The sequence below is a fragment of the Leptonotus elevatus genome, chromosome 8, assembly GCF_054856555.1.
Source record: "Leptonotus elevatus isolate MCC_2025b chromosome 8, RoL_Lele_1.0, whole genome shotgun sequence".
In the NCBI taxonomy this organism is placed as follows: Eukaryota; Metazoa; Chordata; class Actinopteri; order Syngnathiformes; family Syngnathidae; genus Leptonotus; species Leptonotus elevatus.
Genome location: NC_141246.1, coordinates 12,122,447 through 12,149,163, shown reverse-complemented (window position 1 = coordinate 12,149,163; position 26,717 = coordinate 12,122,447). Strand labels below are relative to the sequence as shown.

The following is a 26,717-nucleotide window of genomic DNA, read 5'->3' as shown; positions in this document are numbered from 1 at the left end:
TTGGAAATTTGGAAAGTTTCCGGGTTACCAAGATCACGTGATCACGTTGTCGCATACCATACGGGTTTTTTAAACGCCTTTAGCAACGGCCAAACATAAATAACTTTGAACTTCAAAACATGTTTGTCCTCCTTCCCTAATTATAAACAACGATTCGACATTTAAAATACAGTAAATTCTCAGACCTCAATAACTGCTTTATTGAATATATTTTTATTTATTTTTATCAGGTGTATGTATTTTTTTTAATTTCACGTCAATAAGCTTTTGTTATCTTATTGATTAGGAAATGCACTGTCAGTACTATGACATAGCCTTTTTTTAATGGATTTTTTTTGTTAAGTGACAAAACAATAATGCAAAAGTACATAATTTTTTAAAATTTGCTTACAACAAACAATAGCGCAATAGAAAATGTACTGCTGTTAAAATGCACAAGAGTGTATTACAGCAACTATATGCATTTTGTTAGTTAAATCATATTTTTGTGTTGTATTATATATGATCTATTTATGTAAAGAGAGAAACTGTTTGGCACAGATTCAAGTTTTGGTTTCATGTGTGTTCTGTTGGATCAAGTAAGACTGCAAACCGAGTTATGGGCAGACTTTTGGAATTTGGGATCTTTCCTGTTTGAAGAAGCAAAGTTCAACAATCAAGTGAAACATTTACATCACCTTCTGAGTCTGACCCTCATTCAGACTGCTGATGTACAGGAGAAGCAAGCCAAACGTTGTTCTTAATAGAACCTAGTAGCGCAATGTATGTATGTATGTCAAATACAATTAGTCTATAATATTGCTTAATACTGAAAACATGACACAATCTTCGTCACCTTCAGACTTTAGAGACACCCTCCCTCTAATCATATTGGCCAGTGACCTGCAGGCACCTCCCACTCAACCAGAGGCCAATGTCTGCACATAGCCGGTACACAACAACAAAGTTCCACCGCCATCTCGCTGACTGTCACCTCCTATTTGGTTTACTTTCTGTTGGCAATGTGGTGCAGTCGCGTGGCACTGCGTCAGCTCCAGCGGGCTGCTGTCAAGCCGCTGACTCTCACTAGGGTACCAGTAGGCTTCTTACAGAGGGACATGTCAACTCTACCTCGGGTTTATGTCACCCGCCAGATCCCACCAGAGGGCCTGAGGATTCTCCACGAATCTGGACAGTGAGTGACCCAGCATCCTATCAAACTATTGCTACTGTATCTATATGGAATATTCCAGATGGTCAACATTTGATACCAAATAGCACCTTGAAGAATTGTAACACAAAGTGCAAACTAGTGTTGTTCCGATACCGTTTTTTGGCCCCCAATACCGATTTCGATACCCAGCTTTGCAGTATCGGCCGATGCCGATACCATACTTAAGTTTTTTTTTTCTCTGTCCTGCCATTGGTTCAGAGCATTCAAGGGGTAATAGGATATCTTGACTCGGCATGCAGTGAACATGTCACGCATCAGTGAATGCTGACCACAAGCAAGACACAATGCTGCATCCAAAGTCCTATATTAGCATAGGAATAAATGGTATCGGTATGTTACTTGTTAGTACTCACCGGTACCGATACCACTGTTTTAATGCAGTATCGGGGCTTCTGCCGATACCAGTATCGGAACAACACTAGTGCGAACTGGAGTAAATGGTTAGTGGGGGGTGGGGTGGGGTGGGGGTGCTGTTTGTCATTCAGATAGGTGAGATAAGACATGTAGACTAAAGGGTATCTCCGCATACATTGACTGTAACAGAAAGACATACCATACAAATAGTAAATATTATTTTGATTTAATTTGTTTGATTTAACTTTGTTTTGTAAAATATATTGCAATGGAATAATCAAGATCTGCATTTTCCTAGAGTGCAGTTTGAACAATGGGACTCTGATGATGTCCCGGTACCGAGGAAGGAGCTTCTTCAGAAGGTCAAAGGTGTTGATGCCCTCCTCTGTGTGCTGACCGAGAAGATTGATGCTGAACTGTTGGATGCTGCAGGTTTGAGGACCGCTGCACACTCAATATACTGTAAACGATCTCACCGACTCTTATACATGCATGAATGTGTGGGTTGTGCTCCTGCAGGTCCAAACCTGAAGGTCCTCAGTACCATGTCTGTGGGCTTTGACCACCTCTCTCTGGAGGAGCTCAAGAGAAGGTGATTCTGATATCACACGTTCCTCAGTCATTATGTTTGGATTTAGAACACTGAACTATTGGAACCCTACTATCTACTTGCAGTGTAGTCCGATATTATATTAAGTGCATTGATTGCCCAAACCTAAAGACTTACTCATTCCCTGCCAGCCTTTCTAGTCAAACATGACACATACGCACGACACAGGGAACCAATTCAGATTTCCCCTGCTGATTGTAATAACAGTAGTGATCTATTAACTCATTCACTGCCATTGACGGCTGTAGACATCAAAAATTAATTTGTACTATTTCTATTAGTTTAAAAAAAAATTCCGCTTATGCTAACAAGAGTATGAAAACCTAGATTTTTTTTATTGTAAATTTAGAACAGATATAACATTTTTGATTAATTGTTAGTTAACTAGTGAAGTCAAGTGATTAATTAGAATTAACATTTTTAATCACCTGACGCCCTTAATAAAAAAAAAATAAGGGGCGTCAGATGATTAATTTTTTTTTAATCGGAATTAATTGCATGACTTCAATGTACAATAAATTTTCTCTCTCTAAGTTTTCATAAAAAATGAAATGAAAAAATGTTAAACTAACAGAAATAGTTCACATTAATTTTTTTTTACGTTTATAGACGTCAATGGCAGTGAATGAGTTAATAAGGTTGTGTGTCCATGCAGAGGAATCCGTGTGGGTTACACACCTGACGTTCTGACAGATGCCGTCGCTGAATTGACTGTAGCTCTGCTGTTAACAACTTCCAGGAGGCTTATCGAGGCCACAAACGAAGCCAAGACGTAATTTGTACACACACTTTTGCATTTCCACCATGTACAACAATTGTAAGCTGTTTCATAACACTTGAGATATTTTTGATTCAGTGGAGGTTGGGGGACTTGGAGAACTTTGTGGCTATGTGGACATGAGTTGGCCAACAGCACTGTGGGTATTTTAGGCCTGGGGAGGATTGGTGAGAACTCCAGACAACAAACACGTCAACCTATCACAAATGTTTCTACTCGTCTGATTCAGCGTGTGTTTGGTTATTAAGGTGTGGCAATCGCTGAACGTCTGGCTCCCTTTAAAGTGAAAAAGTTCATTTATACAGACATGGACCCTCGGCCCGACCTTGCCAGTAGCATAAATGCGGAGTATGGTGAGAACCAGTTTGGTGCCTTTTAACCTGGAATTCAGAATATAAAATATTGTCAAATTGCTGGCGTGCGAATATCTATCCCTTGCTCTAGTGTCTTTTGATGAGCTGGCAAAGCAGTCCGATTTCCTGTTAGCGTGTTGTGCGCTAACACCTGAAACACACAAGATCTGCAACAAGAACCTTTTCTCCAAGATGAAAACAAACTCCATCTTTATCAACACAAGCAGGTAATGCCCAAACATTTTCCAGCTTTTTGTGTCCCTTTCAGTCAACCTGGTTAGCGAGCTTCTCTCTTTACACACCTATTGATGTTTCAGAGGCGGCGTGGTGGATCAAGAGGACCTGTATGAGGCGCTGTCCACAAATCAGATTGCTGGTGCGGGACTTGACGTGACCGTCCCTGAGCCACTACCCACTGCCCATCCACTGTTCACCCTCAAAAACTGTGGTAAGTTTGTTGTAACTGTTAACCTGTTACTGTTCCAGCATACCGCATGCTATCCCATTCATACAGCAGAATAATATGTTTGTGTTACACTAAACAGGCAAAATGTCACCTCAATTTGCCAGTAAATTGAGGCCAGGGCTTCAAAATGTCAGTATAGATATGCCTTTTAGTGGCATCATTTTTTTGGTCGCATACAGTCAGATTTTTCCAATGTAAAATAAATGCCTTGGCTCAAGGTTGGGAAGGATCTATTCATGGTACTAAAATGAAGATGAAAGGCTCCATTCTGCAATTGTTGGGTAAAAAACCTACAGTGGGGCACATCTCGTCAGGGTTCACCATTGATATTAGCTCATGGGAAACACTTTAAAATATTTAAACTCATTCACTGCCATTGACGGCTATAGACGTAAAAAATTAATTTGAACTATTTCTATTAGTTTAACATTTTTTCCCTCTTTTGTTAACAAGAGTATGAAAACCTAGTATTTTTTTTAAATTGCATTAAAAGAGATATAAAATTTGTGATTAATCATGAGTTAACTAGTAAAGTCATGCAATTAATTACGATAAAAAATCGCCTAACGCCCCTAATTTTTAAGCATTGATGCTGACATGTCAAATCAGTAAAATGACCGAATGAACAATACTGAGCTCTCCAGAAAAAAATAAAATAAATAAATAAAACAATAAAAATTATTTTTAATAATCTTTTCAAAAAAAAAAAAAAAGATTACAAATTAAAAGAAAAAGAAAAGATTATTAAAAATTAAGGGCATCAGGCGATTAAAATGTGTAATCGTAATTAATCGCATGACTTCACTAGTTAACTCACGATTAATCACAAATTTTATATCTGTTCTAAATGTACAAAAAAATAATAATCTAGGCTTTCATACTCTTGTTAACAAAAATGAAAAAAAAAAATAACTAATAGAAATAGTTCAAATCAATTTTTGACGTCTATTGCTGTCAATGGCAGTGAATGATGTAAATGCACTAAGTAATGGACAAAAATTCCCAGACACACTCCAAAATAATCCCCAGATATTTTAGTCAACATATTTAATGTCCGCCCACAATCATGTGCCTAATGTTTTCTCCTCCCACAGTGATTTTGCCACACATCGCCAGTGCCTCCTACAGCACCCGCAACGCCATGTCGTGCCTGGCGGCAAACAACCTCCTGCTCGGCCTCCGCGGTGAACCAATGATCAAAGAACTAAAACTGTGAGCCGGAACTGGTTCTGCTCAGCAAAACTGGCGGGAAAAAAATGAAATAAAAACTGAAGCCGCCCATATTAGGTTTTTATTGTAAAGTTGTTCATAAAAAATATCACAAACAACTATATTACATTGTTTTCATTTTTTTTTTATTCAGTGTGCATGTACAACTGAATAGACTTGACAATCAACAAGACCTCTTATGGTCGCGCTATGTTAACATTACAGGAAACAAACACAAGAAATCCTGACAGTTTGGCCTCAATCGACAACAGCTTTTTAGTATTCAGATTGATCAATTTGGCCTTTTTCTAATGGGACTAAGCATATATATTGTTAAGTGTAATATAACTACTCAGGCGCTCAAGTAATTAGTAAAGCTAATTATTAGCTCAAGTAAAGTTAAACTGTAGGCACAAAGGTCTATCCGTACTTTCCAGCTAGCGTACTTTTGAAATAGCTTGTGTTTACAGGAAGAGTATCACATCACAATGATGAGAAGCCGTTCATTAGTGAGTTGTGTTGGTAGTTTAAATAGGACGTGTTCACACAAGACTTAAGTCAGCATTTCTAAAGCCCAACAAAGGTGGGTTTACATTATTATTATTTTTTAAATATATAAAACAAAAACAATACTGTGTTAACAACTAATAGAAATATACCATTGTATGGCTAATATAGCATTGTAATCTTAATTTTTTTTTTTAGGGTTTTGATAAGGTTTCCAACTAAATTGTTATAGGGGGACACACTCGTAAGGACTCAGTACAAATAAGGTGCAAAATAGAAATGATCGTGTAATTCTCGCAGAGCGCTCAGTGATACATAAAAGTAGAGCTTTTTTTTTTTAATTAACTTTTTTTTTTAACTCTATTTCGGCTCACTTATAGATGGTATGTAACACTGCATGCAAATGATTTATACCCAACAAGTCTGCTCCTATTTACAACCTGACAGACTCGCGGAATTTTTAATAAGGTCCCGTGATATTAATGATGGACAAGCAACAACAAGGCTTGGACAATTAGTTAACTGGTCACAGTAGATACATTAACACATAATCGGTGCAAATACTGTAAACAATTTTGAAAAGTCAATGATTCTCCCTTCCTCTCTCTTTTTAATAAAATGTCACAAAAGTGGGCAGAGCAGATTAAAACAAAACTGCCCACCTACAGTCATACCAGTAGTGAAAAGGAGACATTCAGAATCATTGTTATTTGCTATAAAAGCAATGATTTGTCTGCGTAACACATGCACAATATGAGATGCATAAGACACGTTTAAGAGCACTGAAATAAAGTACACATTTACGCATACACTTACTTTCTTTGAAAGAAAAAGATACATTGATTCACAAATAGTCGATGTTTACATTTCGGAAATCTTGCTGCATGGCAGTTTTCTTTCACACAAGGCTGACATTGCTTTGTTTTCAATCCCCATCAGTAACACTTAAGGCTAGAAATTCTAGTCGTGCTTCTGAATGCAAATTAAGGTGCGCTTTGCATTTTCCAGTAAGATGTGATTATAATTCCTAAACAATACCACACACTAACCGGACAGGTGCATTTCCCTGGTAGCTAAGAGTTAAATGGGTTTAAGTCCCATCCGTAAACTGAAAAGGTGCAAATGTATTCCCTGGCACTCGGGGTTTAGTTGATTTTACAACCTATCTTTCTGATTGAGCAAGTCCCTAGGCTGCAAGCTCCACTATGTAATCAACAGGGAGCTATATTGTGTAACCGTGTGAGTTGAATCAATAGATCGTTTAATTACCAGCCCTGCTTCTATCATCTGCTCACAATGTGATGGATGGCCTGCCACAGGAGCTGTTGAGCAATACTTGAATCGGTCCTCCATCACAGTCTGGTTTGGTGCTGCCACAAATATAAAAAAGACAAAATCCAACTGCAACAAACAGTTAGGGTGCATTACATTTGCCAATACGAGTGGACCTTATAGTACCAGAGACAAATTCTGTGTTTTTTCATACGTGGCCAATCAAGATGATTGTGATCACCACCATCTTGTTGCGCTGTGATCAAGAGGCTTCAAGCATCCTTCTCGGCAACAACAAGAGCTTTAGAGTACAGCGTTGGACATGTTGCTGTTCTGCCAGCGAAGACAGGTGGTCTTTGAATGCTTGTAGAGGTGTGACGATTGGCTGAAACGCTTGCCGCACTTGAGACACGCGTAGGGTTTCTCTCCCGTATGCACTCGGATGTGTTTCTTGCAGTCGGTCAGCGTCAGGAAGGTTTTACAGCAGATCTTACAGGCGTATTTGCGAGCGCCCTCCACGACCAAGACGTTGTGCTCCGACAAAGCCTTCTTGCACTTGGACAGCACATCTGCCGAGGCGCGTGTCAGCTGAGGCGGGAGAGAGGTGGGCCTGCCGCTAGCCATGTCATATCCTGAACTCTCATTAAGGAGCATGGGGCTCGCCAGGTTGGATGAGGAAGAGGCGGGATCCTGGAGTGCGCCGCCCTCCTCCCTCCCCATGCTGTTGGTCATCTTTGGGGCAATGCGCCTGTAGCCGGGGTAACTCAGAACGGTGGGAGTGGCTCCACTGGCACCCCGCGGGGGTCGCCCCAGGGAGTGTAGCCCCAGACTGGAGCGCTGGAAATCCAAACTAAATGGATCAACACCTCCACGTCCTTCACATCCCCCACTTCCTCTTGGGTTGCCATAACTGTCATGAAGGGGGCGAAGGAAGAGGGAATCGGCCTGTAAGTTGTTTCCAAAACGGGTACAACCTTCACTGCTGATTGGACTGGACTGGAGCAAAGAGGATGGGACAGAACCCGGCGGTCCAGAAGCCTCCTGCCTCAACAGGAAGTTATGAGCAACGGCATCACCGGTGGTGGTGTTGGGAAGGTCATCCTCTCCACGCATCAAAACACCACTACCATTACTCCTGAAATTCTTTGGGTCAAGGAAACTGGAAATACTGAAATCAGGTTTGCTGTTCAATGCGTTACTACACCCAAAACCTCCTTCGCCTGCTGCCATGCTGCTCTTGAGGAGAAGCTGGGAGCCGGACTGCAGCAGCGAGTTGGAGCAGGGCTGCGGTTCTGAGATGAAGCTGCGGTCGCTGCTCTCGGGGCTCAGCTCCACCTTCTCCTCATCCTCTTGGCTCACTGGCTCGGCCGGGTCACTGCCTTCGGCCTGTGATGTCACGTCACTAATTTCATCTGCGGGCTCGGGTGAGCTCAGCGGCTCTTGTTTGACCAGCACCTGAGGGAGACCAGAGGAGCAGTGGGCATTTAAGCAAAAGGAAATCTCTTAAGCCAACATTTTATAGATTATTACATATTGTTCGTGATGTACAAATTCCAAAAGATTAGATGAGATGAGACATTAATCACTCATTTTCAGCAATAAAAAAAAAAAAGTCATCTTAGTGCTAGGTCGAATTATTAGGCCTTCTCAGTCAAAAGCTCACCAGTGCTTTAAAACCTCAATTTCTTTCTTTTTGGGATAAATAAATAAATAGAATCGACTGTAGTTTTAAGCTGTAATATCATTATTCACCACTAGATGGCGTAGTTGTGTTAAGGCCCTGGATAGGAACCACATTTAAAGCTACTGAAAGCAGAAATTTCTAGTTCGAATCGCTACTGCCACCTGTTGACGAAAAATGAAACTGACACACCCTTCTTCAGTAAACAATGTGCACATGACGTCATATCCGCAGACAGAGGGCGGGAAATTCGAACACGAATCCAGTCTGAAAACAGTTAGCCAGAGGCTTGCAGGAGTACTCATTGTGAACAGCTAAAGTGTTAATAAACTAATTAGAAGATGTTTCAGTCATAAGTGGTCAACTAAAAAGGCTGCTTTAAAGATACTTTTGGCCAAATTGTTACAGAGAGCAGCTTTAAGTCTTGAACTAAAAAAACCCCACAACAAAACTCACCTTCTGCTCTGGTTCTTCAGCCTCCTCCTCCCCCTCGCTCCCTGATTTGATCTTCACTCTGTTGCTCTGGTGGTCTCCGTCCTCCATGTCCTCCTCCTTGCCCACCCCTCCTTGCATTATCCCCATGTCGTTCCCCTCACACCGCCCACTGTCTGACTGGCTCGGCATCTGAGGATCATCCTGAGGGGCACATAGCATACTTGCATCCAGTTTGGAGTCGTCACCCATCTTGTGGGAATCTGGCGAGAGAAGCGCACCTTCCTCTCGGTCTGTATTCACGCCTTCTTGCGAAAGTAACCCCAAGTTCAGGCCAGCGGGGCGATGCCTCTGTCTCGGCCTCTCCTCTGATAGGCCTGGGGAGGCTTTACGCTTGTGGAAGCGGCGTATAGGGAAGGAGGCTCTTTGTTCCCCCACTCTGCCGCCCACCCTGTCCTCCTCCATCCCGCCTAAAGCAGAACTCACCAAGCTGAGGCCGAGCTGCTGCAGCAAGAAGGAGCGTTGCAACTTTGAGGTGGCGGCATTTGCGGCGAGGTTAGCATTGGTTGCTAAAGCGGGGTTCACCAAGTCTGCCACCTGCTGCCTGTGCCTCTGTTGCTCCTGTTGGTGGTGAGGCGGGGGTCTGTCACATGATGGGGACATGGGCAGGGTTCGTGTGGTCAGGTAGTGTTTGCAGGCTTTGACCACATTGTTGAGGTGCAGATGGGAAGCGGCAAGCAGGATGTCCATCACGTTGCTCTCTCCTAGCATTAGGGTGGATGTGTACATCATGTCCACCAGGGCGGCAAATGCCTCCGCTGTCACCACCTGCACACACACAATGCTGTTGTTTGCTTGTATGCATAATGGAAGCTCAAAAGTCAGATGCCTTAAATCTTAGTTAATGTTTGCTGTTCCACCAAACTTCTTAAGAAAAATATGCCTGAAATGTCATCCACATGTTGGACAATAAACTATCACTTTTTTTCAAAAAATAACTTTCGTTTTTTGTTCTTGTTTTTTTTAAATCACATAACAGCTTGTGTTCTACCCTAGGCAGCTGGGTGAGGGGGTTGATTTTTTGTGACCCTGCATTTAAAGATCGCCTGACAACTCTAGGGGGAAAAATAGGGCCTCTTCATCTGGAATGTCAAGTCCAGAGTCAAACCTCATGATCGCGTCTGCTTCTACCAGGATCATTTGTACAACAAATTCTAAAGGAATCCTAGCATCCATGCTCTAAATGAGAAAATAAAAAAATAAAAATAGTCAGTTGATACAAATGAAAAAAATCATAGGTTTAACATTTGAAAATCAACCATTCAGACTCACATTCACACAAATTAACAAATAGGAGTCTTCAGTGAGCTTAACATGCATGTTTTTGGAATGTGGGAGGAAGCTAGAGTACAGAAAGCCCACACAAGGTCCTGTGTGAACATGGAAACACCTCGATTTGAACCCAGAACCTCAGAATTTTGAGACAGACAAACAAACAATTTGTCCACAGGGCTGCTGGGATGATTCCTTTCAAGTATAATTCTAATTTGCCTGCCAAATCAGAGGTCAACCAGGATCACGTAATCGAGTTATCACTGCATTTATCATGAGGGTTCTCACCTCGCTATCCAGCTGGATCATATTCATGCTGGCATCTCCCTCTGCAACTGTGAACAATGCTCTAAAGTGTGTGCTGCAGGCCGCCAGCACGGAGCGATGGGCCTTGAAGTGTCGGCTGCCCACCACGATGACACAATCACACAGTTGACCATGCAGCCTCTGATAGTTGAGCTGCTGGAAGATCTGCTCAAAGTGGCTCGGAAAGTCCATACTCCTCCTGGCGACAAGATATAAACAGGTTATTAGGAGATGAGCCAATAAATTGCGTGTAATAGTACTATCCCATCATTTTCAAGCCTAAAGTTGTGTGGAATTACATATTTGATTATTTACTTTTGTACACACTGTACCTTTAAAGAGGTGGGTAGTGACGCGCTATGTTTGTTTCGTAACAGTTACACAAGTAACTTGTTGGATAAATTATACTAAGTTGTCAGAGTAGTTGTAATGCAACATACTTCTTACTTTTGAGTATTTATACTGTGACTAACTAATACTTCTATGGCATTATATTGAGCTTCATTTAGCTTGCTATATTTATGTATCTAATTAAACTATCTATCAATAATTGCTTGCATGATTGATTGTTTTTGGTTTGTCCACAAGACTTCCTCCTTGGTTGCCCTTTCAGCATTCCAACAGTAGTTCCATGTAACCACTTTTGGCACTTGAAAGAGTGACAGGTGTGTGTTGACTCCCATTTAACATGAGTTTTAATGTTAATGGTTAATTACGAACAGAGCAACATCTCAGTTATAGGCAGGTGTGCACACTTATGAAACCACATTACTTTAATTTGACATTTTGTCTCCTCTCTTTTCAGTTGAGTTGTACAGATGATACTGTTAAGTGTAATTAATGAGGGAAAAAGTTTTGAAATTATTTATCTTGGTCTCATCACGAAACCTTTTAGGTGTCTTGGGCTGAATTTGCATTCATTTGCGTAATTTTATAAATAATTTATTGTTTTAGTTCACCAGTTACTCAGTACTTGAGTAGTTTTTCCCGCGTAGTACTTTCTTACTCATACTCAAGTAATTTGGAGGACTACTTTTTACTTTTACTTCAGTAATTATTCTAAAATAACAGACCTCTTGTGTACCATCTCTTGTGTAAAATATTACAGTAAATACATGTTTTTATGAGTGTAACCAATAACTTAGACCTTAGAAGTGTACCAATAGTTTTATTCATTTAGTGCATAATCCATATATACCGGAGTGCCCCATAAAATCTAATTGTCTATTAAAGATGAGTCTTATTTTGTAAACACTGCACTAAACAGCATCATCTATTTACGTGATAGCTTTGTAGCAGACAGTGCCAATGATATAAATGGTCAATAGCTAGCAAGTGCGTTATGGTCAGGTCAGGTCAGGTCAGGTCAGTTCAGCTAAATGCACAACAAATATTGAATTTCGTAAAATTACCTTGATCAGTCAAAAGATGGATGACAAAGCAGCAGAATTCGGGCCCTCGCGAGGCTAAAGTTAGCTGGCTATTGACCAGCTAATTGCCAGCAAGCTGATGGAAGGAGAAGCGTGAAGGCAGCCACCTTAGTTATCGTCGGTTTAAATCGGCGACTTAAAAGTGTCTTGACGAGTTAAATGTCGTCCAAGCTGGCTAAAAAACATCTTTACCACCAGGATCCACGTCCCCCAGGGATTCGCTCGTATCTATGTCAGCCTGCCTTGCCTTGTGGGGGCGAAAGAGCCAAATGAGGATTGTTGTTCACTCTGGCAAATATTACATCCTCAGCGGATTGCAGTTTCATATATAAAAACAACTGACGACACCGTTAGCTACGGCTATGTGTGTTTTAAAAGCAAGGATATACAGTCGTTCTAATTAATAGCCCTCCCCAGACAGATTTTCCCGACCAGACTCACAGGGAGGCGCTGTGCTCATTGACCTCGCTGAGGTGAGCATCCGCAACTCAATGATCGACCACTAGGTAACAGACGTAAGACATTTTCAAAAATAACATTAGGTAATAGCATGAGTGTGTATTCATATATTAGTGTATTACTTGAATATATTTAATTTAATATTCATAATCGATTTAGAAACTGATTTTAACTGAAATATCTGCATGGTAATTTGCGATGAATTTGTGATGAAAGTACTCTGTACTAATACAAGTACAGATACAACACAAAATAAAATGATGTTCATGTTGGTGAATTAAAAAAAAAGAAGAAGTAAATTCAACAGTCTTCCATATTCCTCATACATGTATCCCTTCCTTTTTTTAACGGAATGAGCCACGCAAACAAGCCCACTTGGAAAAACAAAAAACAAGTCCACTTGGAAAGCTGACGTAGGAAGTTTGTGACCCGGAAGAAGCCTCTTGCAACATTAGACAACAAAGATGGCGGCCTCCTGTTCAGTCGTGTGCTGCGGGGAAGAGAGAGACTCTGACAAAGCAGTGATATGTAATTATTTTATGTTTACATCTAAGAGTTTGTTAATCTGATTCCGGGTAATGGAACTATCTGAGTGTTTTGTGTCTTCATTTTAATCTTTCCTTTTCATTGCATGTGCCTGTAAGAATCTGTGAAAACTCTGCTCTGTACGATTCCTCACTTTCCCAATGACTAACGGAATCGATTGTTTCCCTCTAATTATTCTACTTTAGTTCGATTTTCCAATGGCAGCGTCCAAAATGCAGATAAACTGAACTTCACGATGTACAGGAGTGCAGATGAAGTTAACCCTCGGAAAAAAAATAGGCGGATATTGGTGAGAGATCAGTGACCCCAGTCTCGTCCTGATTAAGTTTAATGGATCTGAATTTTCTTTATGTGTTTCGTTGTTGTTGTTTTCTATTTAGGTGGCTGAATCAGAAAGGTTGTCCTATGTTGGACAAAATTTCGGAACAGAAGCCCTTAAATGCAACAGTCTTTGCAAGTAGGTTGAATTAGGTTTGGAAAAATGTCTCTGCACAACTAACATCACTGTATTGTCTTTGTTAACGGAATATCATGTTTTTGTTGTCTAGCTATTATGTTGGAGTATTGAATAAGAAGACTATGCAAATGGAACTGCACAGTGCACAGCTCTTCAACATCAAACCTGTTATACCAGGTAAGAGAAAATATATAAGGAGCTGCAGAAGTATGGCTTTATAAAGATAATGCGCATTCTGTCTAACAAAATGAATCTGATCACCAGGAGAAGCAACAACGATGACTAATGAGGATGCAACTCAGACTTACAGAGAAAAGGTGCCTCAGTTTGTCATGATCTTATTTATTTAACAACTAGTGTTTGGGTTCAGATGGTAAAATAAGCGTCAACCTTTGCAACACAAATTCCCCGTTAAATAAGCCTATTCTTAAATAAGTAACGAGTAACCCATGCTGCACATAAAAATTAAGCAACACTAACAGCGAAACACCATCTTACATCTAAGCAGCTCAATTAAGGGGCCAATTGGTTTCTATTCGGGCTAGTTTGGTCGGACTACTTTGTAATGTGACGAGACATTTCAAATTCAATGGAATGTCTCCTACATTCTAAACATAAATGAATTAATAAAATAATGTGCAATACTCATTAAATCCCGCGCCGGCAAAAGTAACTCCTACGTAAACTGAACTCATCAAATAATGCCTGAAAGGGTGAAAAATTATAAAATGCACTCTTACAATTGTTTTTCAAGTAAATACAGTATGTTTGGTAGTCATGTCTTGAATCCTCTGTGCAGGTTGACTCTCTGATTGAGGTGTTCGGTACCAACAAACAGAAGAAAGCTCTTAACTCTCGCAGACAGAACAAGGTGGACAGCGACATGCTGCACCATGCGGTGATAAAGGCTGCCAACACCGTAATTGATGAGAAGGGTCTGGATGGTAAGCAGAAAGAGCAAGATGAACATACTGATGAATAGGTGTGGGCCGATTACCGGTTTGGCGCTTTATCGTGGTTTTAAACAGTTAAGGTTTCAATAACTGCTAATACTGGCTGTCACCGGTAAGTTTGAGTTGACTTCTAACTTCTGAGCAGGGCACAATATGATTGGCTGCTTGAGAGTTGAGTAAAACAGTTATTGAAGCCTCCAACTAGCTTTTTTTCCTTCTTGTTCTCCACGAGAAAAGAAAGGGAAGGCGAAGGAGAGAGGGGGAGCAAGACAAAAGAGACGCTGTGAAAACACACCTGCCTTTTCTCTCTTTATTATAGTGCATTGTCCTAAAAAAAATTAAGGGCCAAGGGGTACTAGTTAGCCCTAAGGACAACATGAGTATCCCACTGGTATGTTCTAAAAAAAATTAGCTCACCAGTAATGGGACAGTGTGACTTGTTAAGAAAAATTAAAAACATAAGAAGAATATTAACATTATTTTATTTATTTTAACTTACACGTTTCTTCAGTACCATCTATTCCATATTTTGTTTAATGGGAAAAAATGCTGTTCTTATGTAGTCAAATATTTAAAAAAGAAAAAAAAGGTCATTTTACAGATGTAATTTTAATACTGCGATATCACAATATTTCTGCCCATGGTTATCATACTGTGAGATTCTTATGTCTGCCCATGCTTACTGATGAATGCATTTGACTAATTATCATTTATCAAATTCAAACAAACTTTTCCCATTTATGATTAAATTTAAATCAAAGTGCTTTGCAATGATTTAAGAGCAAAGATAACAAAAAAACAAGATCTCAGCTCCCATGATACCCAAGTTCAAATACAAATACAACAAAATGTAAGAACTTGATTCACTAGAAGTATTACTGAAATGATTTGATTAAATCAAAAGTAAAATAAGAGCCAATTAAAATAAATTGGTACTATCATAGCAAAGAGAGGTAAGAGATAGAGTAACTAAATAAAGATACACAGAAGTGACTGACACATCAAATATTAATCCAAATACATCAGTTACATGCTTTTTTGCTGTTGTTGAAAAATACAGATTTTGATTCTTCTTTCTCGCCACAGTTCTGCAACAGGAAGTTGCCGACACAAAGGCAGGTTTAGCACTCCACCTTCCTCCGTCCAACGCAGATGCAGACACGCCTGAGAATGTCTACCCACTGGATAAACGTATCCTTCATTTAACTCCAATCCCTTCGCGGGTGACGATCGAAACCTCAAGTGTGTTTGTGTCATTTTTTATCCTTATGCGTACCCACAGTCCTCAGTCCAGTGGAATTCAAGGCATTGGAAGAGGCTGGTTCCAAGATGGCAGCGCTCACTGCAGAAGAGTTACAGACGATGAGAGAGAGCGGAGGGTAGGGTGATTTAAGTCATTCATTTTAGCGCAGCGTATGATTCAGATGTAAAAGGCCAACTTTGCTGTATTTTCTAAACTTTTGATTGTAATTTCCTCCGGGTTTAGGGTTCTGTGTGTCGTGAAGCACCTGGAGAACCTGCCCAGTGATGATGGAGCCAGAGAGAAGATGGTGTGCTGCGCTTTTTACCTTTCTATGCTTCTCAAACTGTCACAGCAGAAGAGCATCAGCCGCAAGTGTCAGTGAACTCACCATTCGCTATCTATCACCCCTGAAAAAGCAGCAGTTTGTGCCTTTCTTTAACTCATACACTGCCATTGATGGCTATTGACGTCAAACATTTATTTTAACTATTTCTATTAGTTTAACATTTTTTCCCACTTTTGTTAACAAGAGTATGAAAGCCTAGAATATTTTTTCTTGTACATTTAGAACAGATATAAAATTTGTGATTAATGGTGACTTAACTAGTGAAGTCATGGGATTAATTATGATTAAAAAATGTATTCGCCTGACGCCCCTAATTTTTTATATTTTCTTTCTTTTTTTAAAGATTATTAAAAATAAAAAATAAATTTTTTAAAGAAGAAAAGATGATTACAATTTTTCATAATTTTGTAAAAAAGTGGAAAAAATGTTAAACTAATAGAAATAGTTCAAATGAATTTTTGACGCCTATAGACGTCAATGGCAGTGAATGAGTTAATATTTACGTGTTTGAAAATCGATGGATGGATGTTTACAGTTGGCATGGAGGAAGGCTGTCCTCGCATTCTGCAAAACAAAATATTCAGGACATTCACAGTGGAGACTTACAACAATGGCAGGTATGAGGAACTCTTTTACTTTACTTTGAATTTCAATATTGCTTTATATTGTCTTTTGTTTTGCAAATGAATGAAATAAATTGAATTGAATTATAGACACATGAATTTAAAGCAACCTACACGTTCATTATGATCCAAGTAAAATTGATGTCCCCTTGCAGGGTCCTTAATATGGTGTCTGCTTCAATGCGTGTCAAATTAGCAGCATACTGCATGGTTCTGCTGCTCCATATGGGTGACATGACTGTTGACCTCACATTATTGCATCGAGACATGGGATGCAGCGAGGCCAGGTAGGTGGTGTGGTGATGTTAAGATGGAAAATATTGTAGACCTTCCAGCCGAGATGTGAGGTGAATCACAATTGGCAACATTTCAAATGATACAAGTCAAATACCGCTAACGGACTTTTCTGTGGCTTTATAGGATAATTGAAGTTGGAAAGTCAATGGGGCTGACCCTGGCAAAGCCACCCCGTGGAAAGAAAGCTGTGGCTGGCCTGTATGATGAACACAAACGGGCTTCCCTCATTCTACCTCTCGTCAAATATGAACCATTTATGGAGAGAAGGAAACGCAAAAGGATGAATTAAGGATTGCCAGAGGCAAAGATGAGAACTGTTTATTAGTGAACAAATAAAGTAAAAATGTGATCACAAATCATGTTCTACAGTTTTAACTGTCATATGCAAAGACAAATGTAAAAGCATTTATATAAGCGTACATCTATCTTAACATTTAGGCACATTAGTCGATGTCATATATTGCACACTGAACATCTACCTTCTTTAGGTGATGATCACCTAGTGCGTCTGTGGCAAAAGGTCAACCGTGTGAAATAATTTGAATTATTTGGTTGCAGGAGCACAGACTCACTAGAAGATAGGACATTTATTGAGAGACTGGAGCAAGAGTTTGGCTTTTTCTGCATATAAAGCTCATCCTCCAGCTACCATTACTAAAAAGGTCAAACAAGGCACAACTTCACCTCATAGAACATTGAAGACGGCATCTCTGACTTAAAATAAAATTAGACTAGCACTGTGATTTTGAATATAAAAAAGAGACTACTACCTCCCAGAATATTAAAGTTCGAAAGAACAAAAAGCGTGGGATGGTCAAGTCAACGTAAAGCAATAAACGGTGACTATAAATATTTGAAAACATTTAAAGTTTGAAACGACCAATGTGGACAAAGCAGACTTAACCACTGGGGTGTACAAGCTCTTGTGACAGTATCAATACAAAACAATAAAATAAATCTGAGATTTAATGCAGTGATGTTTTGTGATAAAGCCAAAGAAACTCAACAAATAACCACAGATTAGAAAAGTTAGTTTAGATTACAATTTGTAGAGTACAGGGGAAAAAAAGGTCAACAAGATTCTTGCTTTGCCATGAAGCAATCAAGTTACACTATTATTTTTTCCGTCCGTCGGGTTTTCCAAATCTAATGACGTACTTTATTTTTTATTTTTTTGCTGTTAATCCAAACCAAAGGGTCCAACTTCAGAACAAAGTGATGCTGTCTACTTTCGCTTTTGTCAAAGTCATCTTTAAATGTGAGTTTTATCACAGGATAGAGCAGAACATGCTTCCATTGTGGCAGCCGCTCTCCACAGTGGCGCTGATCCTGGTCGTCATGGAGATTCCCAGTCGTGATGGGTACCGGGAGGAGGAGAGGCCTGAAGATGAGCTGGCCGGTGGGCGAGGGGGAGGGTTTTCCAGAATCCAAGGAGGGACGGATGTACAGCTATATATATCAAGATAAAAAAAAAAGAAGAAAAAAGATAGGCTCAGTGCACATGCGGTCTGGCACACTGTGGGTTGCTTAGATACCTGCTATTATGTCTTGAAATACTGTTGTTGCGTAACACGCAGCTCTCGTTGCCAGGGTCCAAGTGGAAAAGGCTTTTTTTGCTATCTGGGTGGCCCTGAAACAGCTGGTTATCAGTAACCACCGCTTTTACTGGTCCCAGCATTGAGATCCCACAACTCAGTGCTGGTTGGACACGGTTGCGCAACACCTGTAAATGACAAGTTGATGATCATATAATTCATGAACATGTTTTTACAGATAATGTCAAAATGCAACACCTTGACGTCGCCACTTCCAGACACTTGGATCCCGTAGCCACAATTTCCGACCACGTCGTTCTCTACCATTTGTCCGATGCCAGTGAAGTTGATGCCGTGGCCGTTGTTTCCGTATATACCGTTACCGCGCAGCTCCGCACGAGAGTCTTTCTCCACCGTAACGCCCCCTCGCACATTTGCAAGAATGCAGTTGGCAACCAGGCGGGTCAGCTGATTGCTCTGGAGCACGGCAACGCCAACGCCCCTGTTATGGTTGACGAGGTTGGCATAAACGTTGAGCGGCTCGCTGGTTTTAACATACAGGCCGACGGCTACCCAGAGGGTGGGAAGCATGGGGAAAAACACTTAATATCAAGAATGGGGAAAAAAACAAAACAAGTATGACGATTAATTACCTCCATTGAAGCTCATGCAGTTGCTCTCCACCAGCGCCACACTGATGGAGCGACGTGCTGAGTGGCGGTCATCCTCACTGTCCAGGTCGCTCTCCCATGCAAAGAGTTCCCCTTCCTCATGCAAGTTTTCCTGCTCTTCCCTCCCATCTTCTTCTACTACGCCCCTCCTGTCACCGCTGTCATCTCCACCGATCCCGTCGTGCGCCAGCCAGTTCCCCTCCCTGGCTTCTATGTTCTCCGGGTCCTTTCTGCAGAACACGGCCAAGCCGTACATGCAGTTATGAGTGATGTTGTTTCCGAGGAGCTGCGGGAGGCTGGATGACATAACCCACACACCGCAACCTTTGTTGCCTAAAGAGTGAAAGAAAAAAAACAACATCTAGAGGACTTTGGCAAAAAAAATAAAAATAAGGGACTGTAACATACAATAGACATGGTTTCCCTCAATGAGACCCCGGCCTCGCTCTCCCACCACAATGCCATCAGAGAATCCATGACATATGTAGTTATTCCTCAGGATTGGGTCACCTCCTCTGCGGATGTCCACACCTCCCCACTGATTTTCCTTGATGACATTCTCTGGAATTAAAAATTAAACATTTAGTGAGAGGTTTATGCATTTACATTTGCCACAATGGTTTAAAAATAAATAAATAAAAAATACCCGCCCCAATGCTGGACTTACCTGTTACCATCCCTCTCCCATTCTCATTTATCGCAATACCTGCTGCTTGTCCTTGGAAGATGTGGTTCCCACTAAAAGAGGGTGAACATGAAGAAAGGATTCAGTGAAGAAAGCACATTGTACTTTAAAGGGGAAGTCAACCCTCCAAAATGTCTTGACAATATGCAGCCCCACTAGTCTAAATATGGTATTCTGGTAAATATTGCGTTAGTAGAATATGAGATAAGCAGCAAAATCCGGCCATTTTTATCCATCTCAGGGGTGGCCATTTTGCCACTTGCTGTCAACTGAAGATGACATCACAGTTACTCAGGGCTCAGACAACGACCAATCACACCTCACCTGTTTTCTGAAGTTGAGCTGTGATTGTTTTCTACCTGAGACCTGAACAACTGTGACGCCATTATTACTAGACAGCAAGTGGCAAAATGGCTGCCTTCTAATATTGCTGCTTAACTCATATTCCACTAATGCAATATTAACCAGAATACCGTATTTAGATTAGTGGGGCTGCATAGAACATATTATTGTCAATAAATGTTTAAGATTGACTTCCCCTTTAAGGGTTGAATTCGGATTTCTTTTACGCTCATGTTATGAAAGTCGAGTCAACGCCAACTAGTCACCGATGATGTCACTGATATTTTTCAATTCAGCAATATACTGTAATTAAAGACACCAACAAGAGAAGAAAATGCTTTGCAATAATCTATATTCAATAATAATGTCTCCTCAAGTCGTAAACAAATGATTAGTGCGTCGACATAATTGAGTGAGTGAGTTATAACTTTGACCAGCTTGTAAAACCTTTGTGCACCAATGCCTGCATGCAGTAACGCTTACCTGCAACGTGACAACAAAGCAAATAACGGAATGCAACGTGAGATCGCACCTACCAGACCACAGGGTTCCCACTGAAGAGGATATACACGCCTGCTTCCTTGTTGTTATAGATCCGGTTGCTCCGAAGTGAGCCCTTTCCATTGCCAAGCACAACAACCCCAGAGCGTAAGCCGCTGTGGATTCTGTTACACTAGGGATTGAGAGAAAGAGGGAGAGAGAGAGAGAGAGAGAAAAACAGGCACAGTGTAAACAGATCAGTTATCATTCAGAAACAAATTGAACTTATTAATTTCATAAAAAAACATATCAAGGATTCCACGTATGTCTTGAGTGAAACTAAAAAGTGTAATTGTAGTTCCCTCAGAAATGACAAGTGAATGATGAGAGCTCTCGCCAAGCTAAAATGCCAAAGTAAGCGATGAATGGAGGACCAGTCCATAATGTTGGCTACATCACCGTATATCATTGCAACTCTTAGATACCATGTGAATATGAGAATGATATCAGACCAAGGTTATTATAGTTAACAAAAATGAACACAATTTAAAATAAATAAAAATAAAATAAACAAAATGAAAATGATTTAAAAACGGTAACTGAAACTAGTTTCAGACTAGAGTTTACATTGATAAAATTATAACTATAACAAAAATGAGCTTTGCTTTCATCTTTTTCAATTAGTTTCATACATAAGCTTTCAGCGGCGATTCAGCGGATTAGTCTTTACTTCAGGATTACTGTACGGCAGAAGGAAGGTCGTACAGTCATTTGGGAATTAGTTTACTTTGTTGACCTTTTCTTTTTTTTCATGCACTTGACAAATAACAATTATAGCTGTAAAACAAATACTAAAACTAATAAAACTTAAACTGAAATGAAGCATTTTCAAAGACTAAAAATGAAAACTAGTTGAATTTGAAATGTAAAATCTAACTATAAAGAAAAGTCCTAAACTACAATAACCTTGCATCAGATTCATCTGGTTGGATGAGTGGAGTATCTTCATGGTATTACGGACACATAATTATAGTTCATGATCTTGTGTATACATTTCATTTTCTTCCAAAATATGAGAATTCTCAAATAAGCGACAAATGGTGTTCTTTGAGTTTAAAGATGCATTCATACACTATGAATGCAAAATCCTGCTAACACTGCAGGCATATTAGAAAATGATCGAATCTTACCACAATGATGGGGTTAGCTCCTTTCCTGATGTCCAATCCCGCCTCCCCGTTTGAGTGGATGTCATTTTCGGCGATGAGGCCCTGAGCAGACAGCCGCAGGAACACGCCCGATGCTCTGCACTCACACACTTCGTTTCGCAGCATCACTATCTAGAAGAGGTGGACAGAGAGCTCGGTTGATTGCGTTCTGAGCTACAGCTTTAAATGACTTTCAGTTCTGCTCTAAATAAGAACATGAGTTAAGAGTTACTAGTTGAACGATGCAGGGGAAACTCTGAGGTTGAACAGTCCTGAAGTCTATACAACTTCCAAGAGTTCAAACTTTATTTTCTTTGGCTTCCTGCCTCAATCGTGCATATAACAACACAAAAACAAAAGAAGACTAGAGTACAGGATGTCCCAAAAGTCACTACATATATGATATATCACTTTTTATTTTTTTAAGTATCATTCGAACAGATGTGCAGACATCAGCATTTGACAGAAAGCTTGTATGATAGCGGCAGTTTTATCCTAGAACATATTTCCAATAGGGATAGACTGATTATCTGTGCCGATATTTGGCATTTTGACGCATATCGGCATCTGCCTTTTATTCGTTTGTAATATGTTGGCTAAGAAGAGATCATCTTAAAATTGGGTAAACCACAGGGAATTATTTATTTAGTTACATTTTTAGCTAACTTCTAAGAGATGCTGCAGAAACTGGGAACTCCCTACTCTATTTGTCTTAGTTTGAACCTCAAACAAAGCTAAGTGAAACATTAACACTTCAGTTACTGTATACTGAAATTTTGGAAAACTTTATTTACTGTAGAAAACGTTTGGGAGCTATTTAGTATTTATTTGTTTACTTTTCCAATGACCTTTCTAAGACATGCTGTTGTGCCTGGCAGCTCCCTGCACTTTTTGTTAGAAAAAGTGCAAAGATGTTTATTGTCTGAGAACCTTTAACGTGTTGTAAATCTGAAAAGTTGTGCTGCTTAAAAGGCATCCATCAATTTTCTTAACCATTTAAATAAAATTACTTGTTGGCATGAATTTTCCTTTTTACTGCAAATCACCATCAGCTCCAAATATTGGTTATCTGCCTCCTTGACTATGAATAACCTATCTGTCCTGATAAAACAATATTAGTCCATTAATAATTTCCCCCCAAAAAAATCTTATGTATTACAGCTAGTGGGACGTCCTGCAATGGATTGTGTTCGACATAAATGGTCCTGTATCTTGGCCATGCTTACGATGGAGTTCTGGATGCATCTGACGGCATAATTCAGACAACGGAAAACGTTGCCCTCCAGTCGAGCTTGTCCGTAATTAGACATATACACTCCTCCCTTCCCGTCCCTGAAGAGACAACGCCGGACGAGACAGCCGAGAGTGGACGAGACAAACATCTGAGCATCTGGGTCCCTCTCCAGTTCCTGCTGAAGGGTGAGTGGTTCCGGAGTCACACATGGGGGGTTTGGGGAGGAGGCGGATGGCAAGGAGCTGTCTGCACGGGGCTTCAGTAAGTGGGCGAGTCCATGGTTGTCACATGGAATTTTATAATCCGATGAAAATGTGTTTTTGGTGATTCCTTCCTCTTTGTTGCCATCATTCTCGCCATCACTCCATCCATCTTCGATCACTGTGGCTGTGCCCTGATCATCTGCCTCCGATCCATTTTCCTGTTTCCAGTCCTCCATACCCGTGTGCTCCTTTTTAACAGTAGCATCATAACAAGTTCCGCCAGTGGAGTTCCCTCTGTGGGGGCTCCCACACGATGAGAAAGTCCTGGCCAGGGCAGCCATATATTTACAAGCCCAGTTCTTTTCGGACACGGGTGAACCTTCCACCGTTACAGAAGCAGCATCGCTCCCGGAGAAGTCACAGCTGTCCAGTAAGCTGAGAGCCACACTGAGCAAATGTACAGAGCTGCCCTTCGAGAAGGAGCAAAAGCGGGCCTGGCAGGTCCCGGGCCCGCGGACTTGCAGCTGAGCGCCCTCAAAGTTGCAGTTATCCAGTTGGACATGACCCCATGATGTCTACAACAAAGAAGGGCAGAAAAGAAACACAAATCACACAAACACCATCACGATCAGTCAGCAGTAACAAAAACAATAATCCTACATTAAATAAGCACAAAATGATAGAACATACTAAGTAATGGGTAACTTTTTGGGATTTTTTTTGGGGGGGAAATAAGGGCTCAGCTTGCAAATGTCACATAATCAAACCCAGAGAACAGGTGAGACGTCAGTGGCCTTTACCTGAGCTCTTAGGCACCATGATCTGATTTTCAGTTGAGAGCAAGTGGCAAAATTGCCTCCAACCAAGATGTATAAAAAATAAAAATAGGTGGATTTTGCTGCTTAATTCATATTCCACAAACGCAATAATAATCTGAATGCCGTGTTTAAACTAGTGGGGGTGAATATTACTTGACTTACCATTTAATTTATTTTGATAAATTGTAATATAGCAACATAATTTTTTACATTAACTTTTTTTGTTTGTTAAAAAGAAACAGTGCTTTTACTCTGTTACCCTGTGCTACATTTTGCTCCGTACTTTTATTTTTATAATCTATTATTTCTTGCAGATCTATACATTTTGGTTTGTCAGAAAGCCTTCTGGATTGGGTACAGTCACAGGACTTTTGATTCACCTATGTAGTGAGATTACTAGTGAAGTTTTGACTCTTTTTGACAATCACATTACCAACAAGTCTTTGGCCTCCAGCAGAAGCAAAGTTTCAAAGCGATTCACTTTTGTGAAACCTGTTAAAAACGCCAGAGAAAATAACAATTATGTAATCTGCTTAGTGAGTCTATCGCGTTGTTTTATGACAGTAAACAAAGAGTCAATTTTTGACAATCAGTTTGTGGGAGAATTATATTTAATTTGTAATATTATTATTTTTACAGATTAAATGCATCGTTTCAATTAACATGATATTGTTGGGCAATATCTGAATTAGCATATTTCCATTTTATGTATTTGTCTAGTTGACGTTCACGCTTTTTAAAGAATCAGAAGTTACCAATTATTCAGAAATACTCACCAATTACTTTTTCACTGAGTACTTACTCATGTAAACACTTTGAGGACTACTGTTTACTTTTAAATTGGTGGTTCTGGATTCATTTAAAAAAGCAAACAAAAAAACTCACCTTGTAAACCACGGTGGAGAACCAGGGTGGCATGAAAACCAGATTACACATCCTGGCAGTAGGGCACTGCTGTTCCATACACACTAAAAGGGCCACCTCACCCAGTCTGCCCAGTCCAACCAGCTCCACAGGCACCTTGAGGGCCACCTCTGCCTGCTCTTCATACACCCCTGGGTGGAGAACCAATCTGTCATAAGGCCCCGCCACCCCAAGAGCTCCTCTCAGGGTCTCAAATTCAAACCCGGGTCCCACATGCCAAACCCTGCGATCTTTCCTGCGCCTGAATAAAAGGAGGCAGGCGGTCGACTGGTGCTCGGGTCCGTTTTGAGTCCAGGTGCGGGTGGCCAGAGCGTGCTGCTTCAGGGCCTCCCTCCACGACGGGGGCTCCAGGTGAGGCTTACTGGGCCAGTTGGGGTGTCGGCACTCGGGGCATCCGAGGCACAGCTGCCTCCAGCGGGTGTTATCCAGAGAGAGGACCAGCTCCCTCCAGGCGAGACACACCTGACAGCAGCGGCCCAGGTCGGCGAGAGGCAGGTAGGCTATGATAACCCTCCACAGCTCCACTGGGAGGCTGCCCACCTCCATGACAGCAGGGCCGGGGGTGCTGCACAAGGAGACACAAATATATTCACGACAACAACTGTAAACCGTTAGCGGTTAAGATAAACAGCTGACGTTAAAATGAAGATTGGAACACTGCAGTTATAATGTAAAGAACATGTACTTAACACACCATGTGTACTGTATTCAGGCGAATGACGCTAATCAATCGATTGAACAAGTAGCCTAGCAAGCTAGTTATGAGTCAACCGCGCTAACTATAAAGTTAACATGTTCAGGCAGCCCACGCAGATCCGTTACGAAGTGAAGTCCTACCTTGTTATTTCACCGATTTGCCATGTTTGTACAATCGAGTCAAGAAGACGAGCTCACGGTTCGGAGCCGTCCGCCCTCATGATGTCTGAGACGGCGACTTTCGTCAAGCTGCTTGCAGAGTTCAAAACAAAGCAGACGTGCAGGCTGAGGCTCCTGCGAAAGCGCCATACTAGCGGAATTGGGAACATAACAGTCATCCCTCCTCCTCGGAGAATCCGGATCGGGCTTTCATTGGTGTCGTTTTCCCAAGACGAGTGAGCGTCACAAGACGGCAACGACTGTGCTCATATTCCGCCTCCCATCCACACTGCTTAGTTGACCATATTACGGAGTCAGTTGGAGGCTCAAGGCAAACGCTGTGGGGCCCCTCCACACCTGTGTACTGAAAATATTTTGAAAATTGATGTTTATCATCAACTAAAAAGTGGGAATTGTAATTGATGAGAACATTAATCAACATTTAAGTAAGCGAGTTTGCAATGAAAAACATAATAAAATAAATAAATGGATAGATAGATAGAAAGATAGATAGATAGATAGATTAACTGCCATTGACGCCTATAGATGTAAAAAATTCATTTGAATGATTTCCATTAGTTTAACTTTTTTTTCTACTTTTGTTAAAGGTATGAAAACCTAGAAAAAACATTTTATTGCACATTTAGAACAGATATAAAATGTGTTATTAATCGGGAGTTAACTAGTGAAGTCATGCGATTAATTACAATTTTAAAAAAATTATCACCCGACGCCCCTAATTTTTTCAATAATCTTTTCTTAAAAAAATAAAATAAAATTTTAAGAAAATAAATTATACAAAATTAGGGGTGTCAGGCGATTACAATTTGTCATCATAATTAATCGCATGACTTCACTAGTTAACTCACGATTTTATATCTGTACTGAATATACA

At 40.6% G+C, this 26,717-nt stretch overlaps 4 protein-coding genes across 4 annotated transcripts; 2 read left to right on the top strand and 2 right to left on the bottom strand.

The window, feature by feature from the left end:
- Window positions 1-919: 919 nt before the first annotated feature.
- On the top strand, window positions 920-5,105 carry grhprb (glyoxylate reductase/hydroxypyruvate reductase b). Its single transcript, XM_086082168.1, has 9 exons — window positions 920-1,174; window positions 1,866-1,999; window positions 2,087-2,159; window positions 2,833-2,949; window positions 3,034-3,122; window positions 3,204-3,308; window positions 3,400-3,535; window positions 3,626-3,756; window positions 4,869-5,105. The coding sequence occupies exons 1-9, from the start codon at window positions 1,002-1,004 to the stop codon at window positions 4,988-4,990; spliced, it is 1,080 nt and encodes a 359-aa protein (XP_085938294.1). The 5' UTR covers window positions 920-1,001; the 3' UTR covers window positions 4,991-5,105.
- A 5-nt stretch (window positions 5,106-5,110) lies between these two features.
- zbtb5 (zinc finger and BTB domain containing 5) lies at window positions 5,111-12,428 on the bottom strand. Its single transcript, XM_086082166.1, has 4 exons — window positions 11,926-12,428; window positions 10,496-10,712; window positions 8,900-9,703; window positions 5,111-8,217 (listed from the first exon to the last, which is right to left on the bottom strand). Exons 2-4 carry the CDS (start codon window positions 10,703-10,705, stop codon window positions 7,066-7,068), a joined length of 2,166 nt encoding a protein of 721 aa, XP_085938292.1. The 5' UTR covers window positions 10,706-10,712; window positions 11,926-12,428; the 3' UTR covers window positions 5,111-7,065.
- Window positions 12,429-12,727: 299 nt separating this feature from the next.
- On the top strand, window positions 12,728-17,209 carry polr1e (RNA polymerase I subunit E). Its single transcript, XM_086082167.1, has 12 exons — window positions 12,728-12,930; window positions 13,134-13,237; window positions 13,329-13,405; window positions 13,497-13,582; window positions 13,670-13,722; window positions 14,205-14,349; window positions 15,445-15,549; window positions 15,641-15,737; window positions 15,845-15,975; window positions 16,483-16,564; window positions 16,726-16,857; window positions 16,991-17,209. The coding sequence occupies exons 1-12, from the start codon at window positions 12,867-12,869 to the stop codon at window positions 17,154-17,156; spliced, it is 1,242 nt and encodes a 413-aa protein (XP_085938293.1). The 5' UTR covers window positions 12,728-12,866; the 3' UTR covers window positions 17,157-17,209.
- On the bottom strand, window positions 17,160-26,145 carry fbxo10 (F-box protein 10). The gene is made up of 11 exons (XM_086082165.1): window positions 25,805-26,145; window positions 24,929-25,532; window positions 23,015-23,800; window positions 21,771-21,920; window positions 20,637-20,773; window positions 19,741-19,811; window positions 19,482-19,634; window positions 19,056-19,406; window positions 18,661-18,971; window positions 18,403-18,590; window positions 17,160-18,316 (listed from the first exon to the last, which is right to left on the bottom strand). Exons 2-11 carry the CDS (start codon window positions 25,511-25,513, stop codon window positions 18,136-18,138), a joined length of 2,913 nt encoding a protein of 970 aa, XP_085938291.1. The 5' UTR covers window positions 25,514-25,532; window positions 25,805-26,145; the 3' UTR covers window positions 17,160-18,135.
- Between the last annotated feature and the right edge of the window lie 572 nt (window positions 26,146-26,717).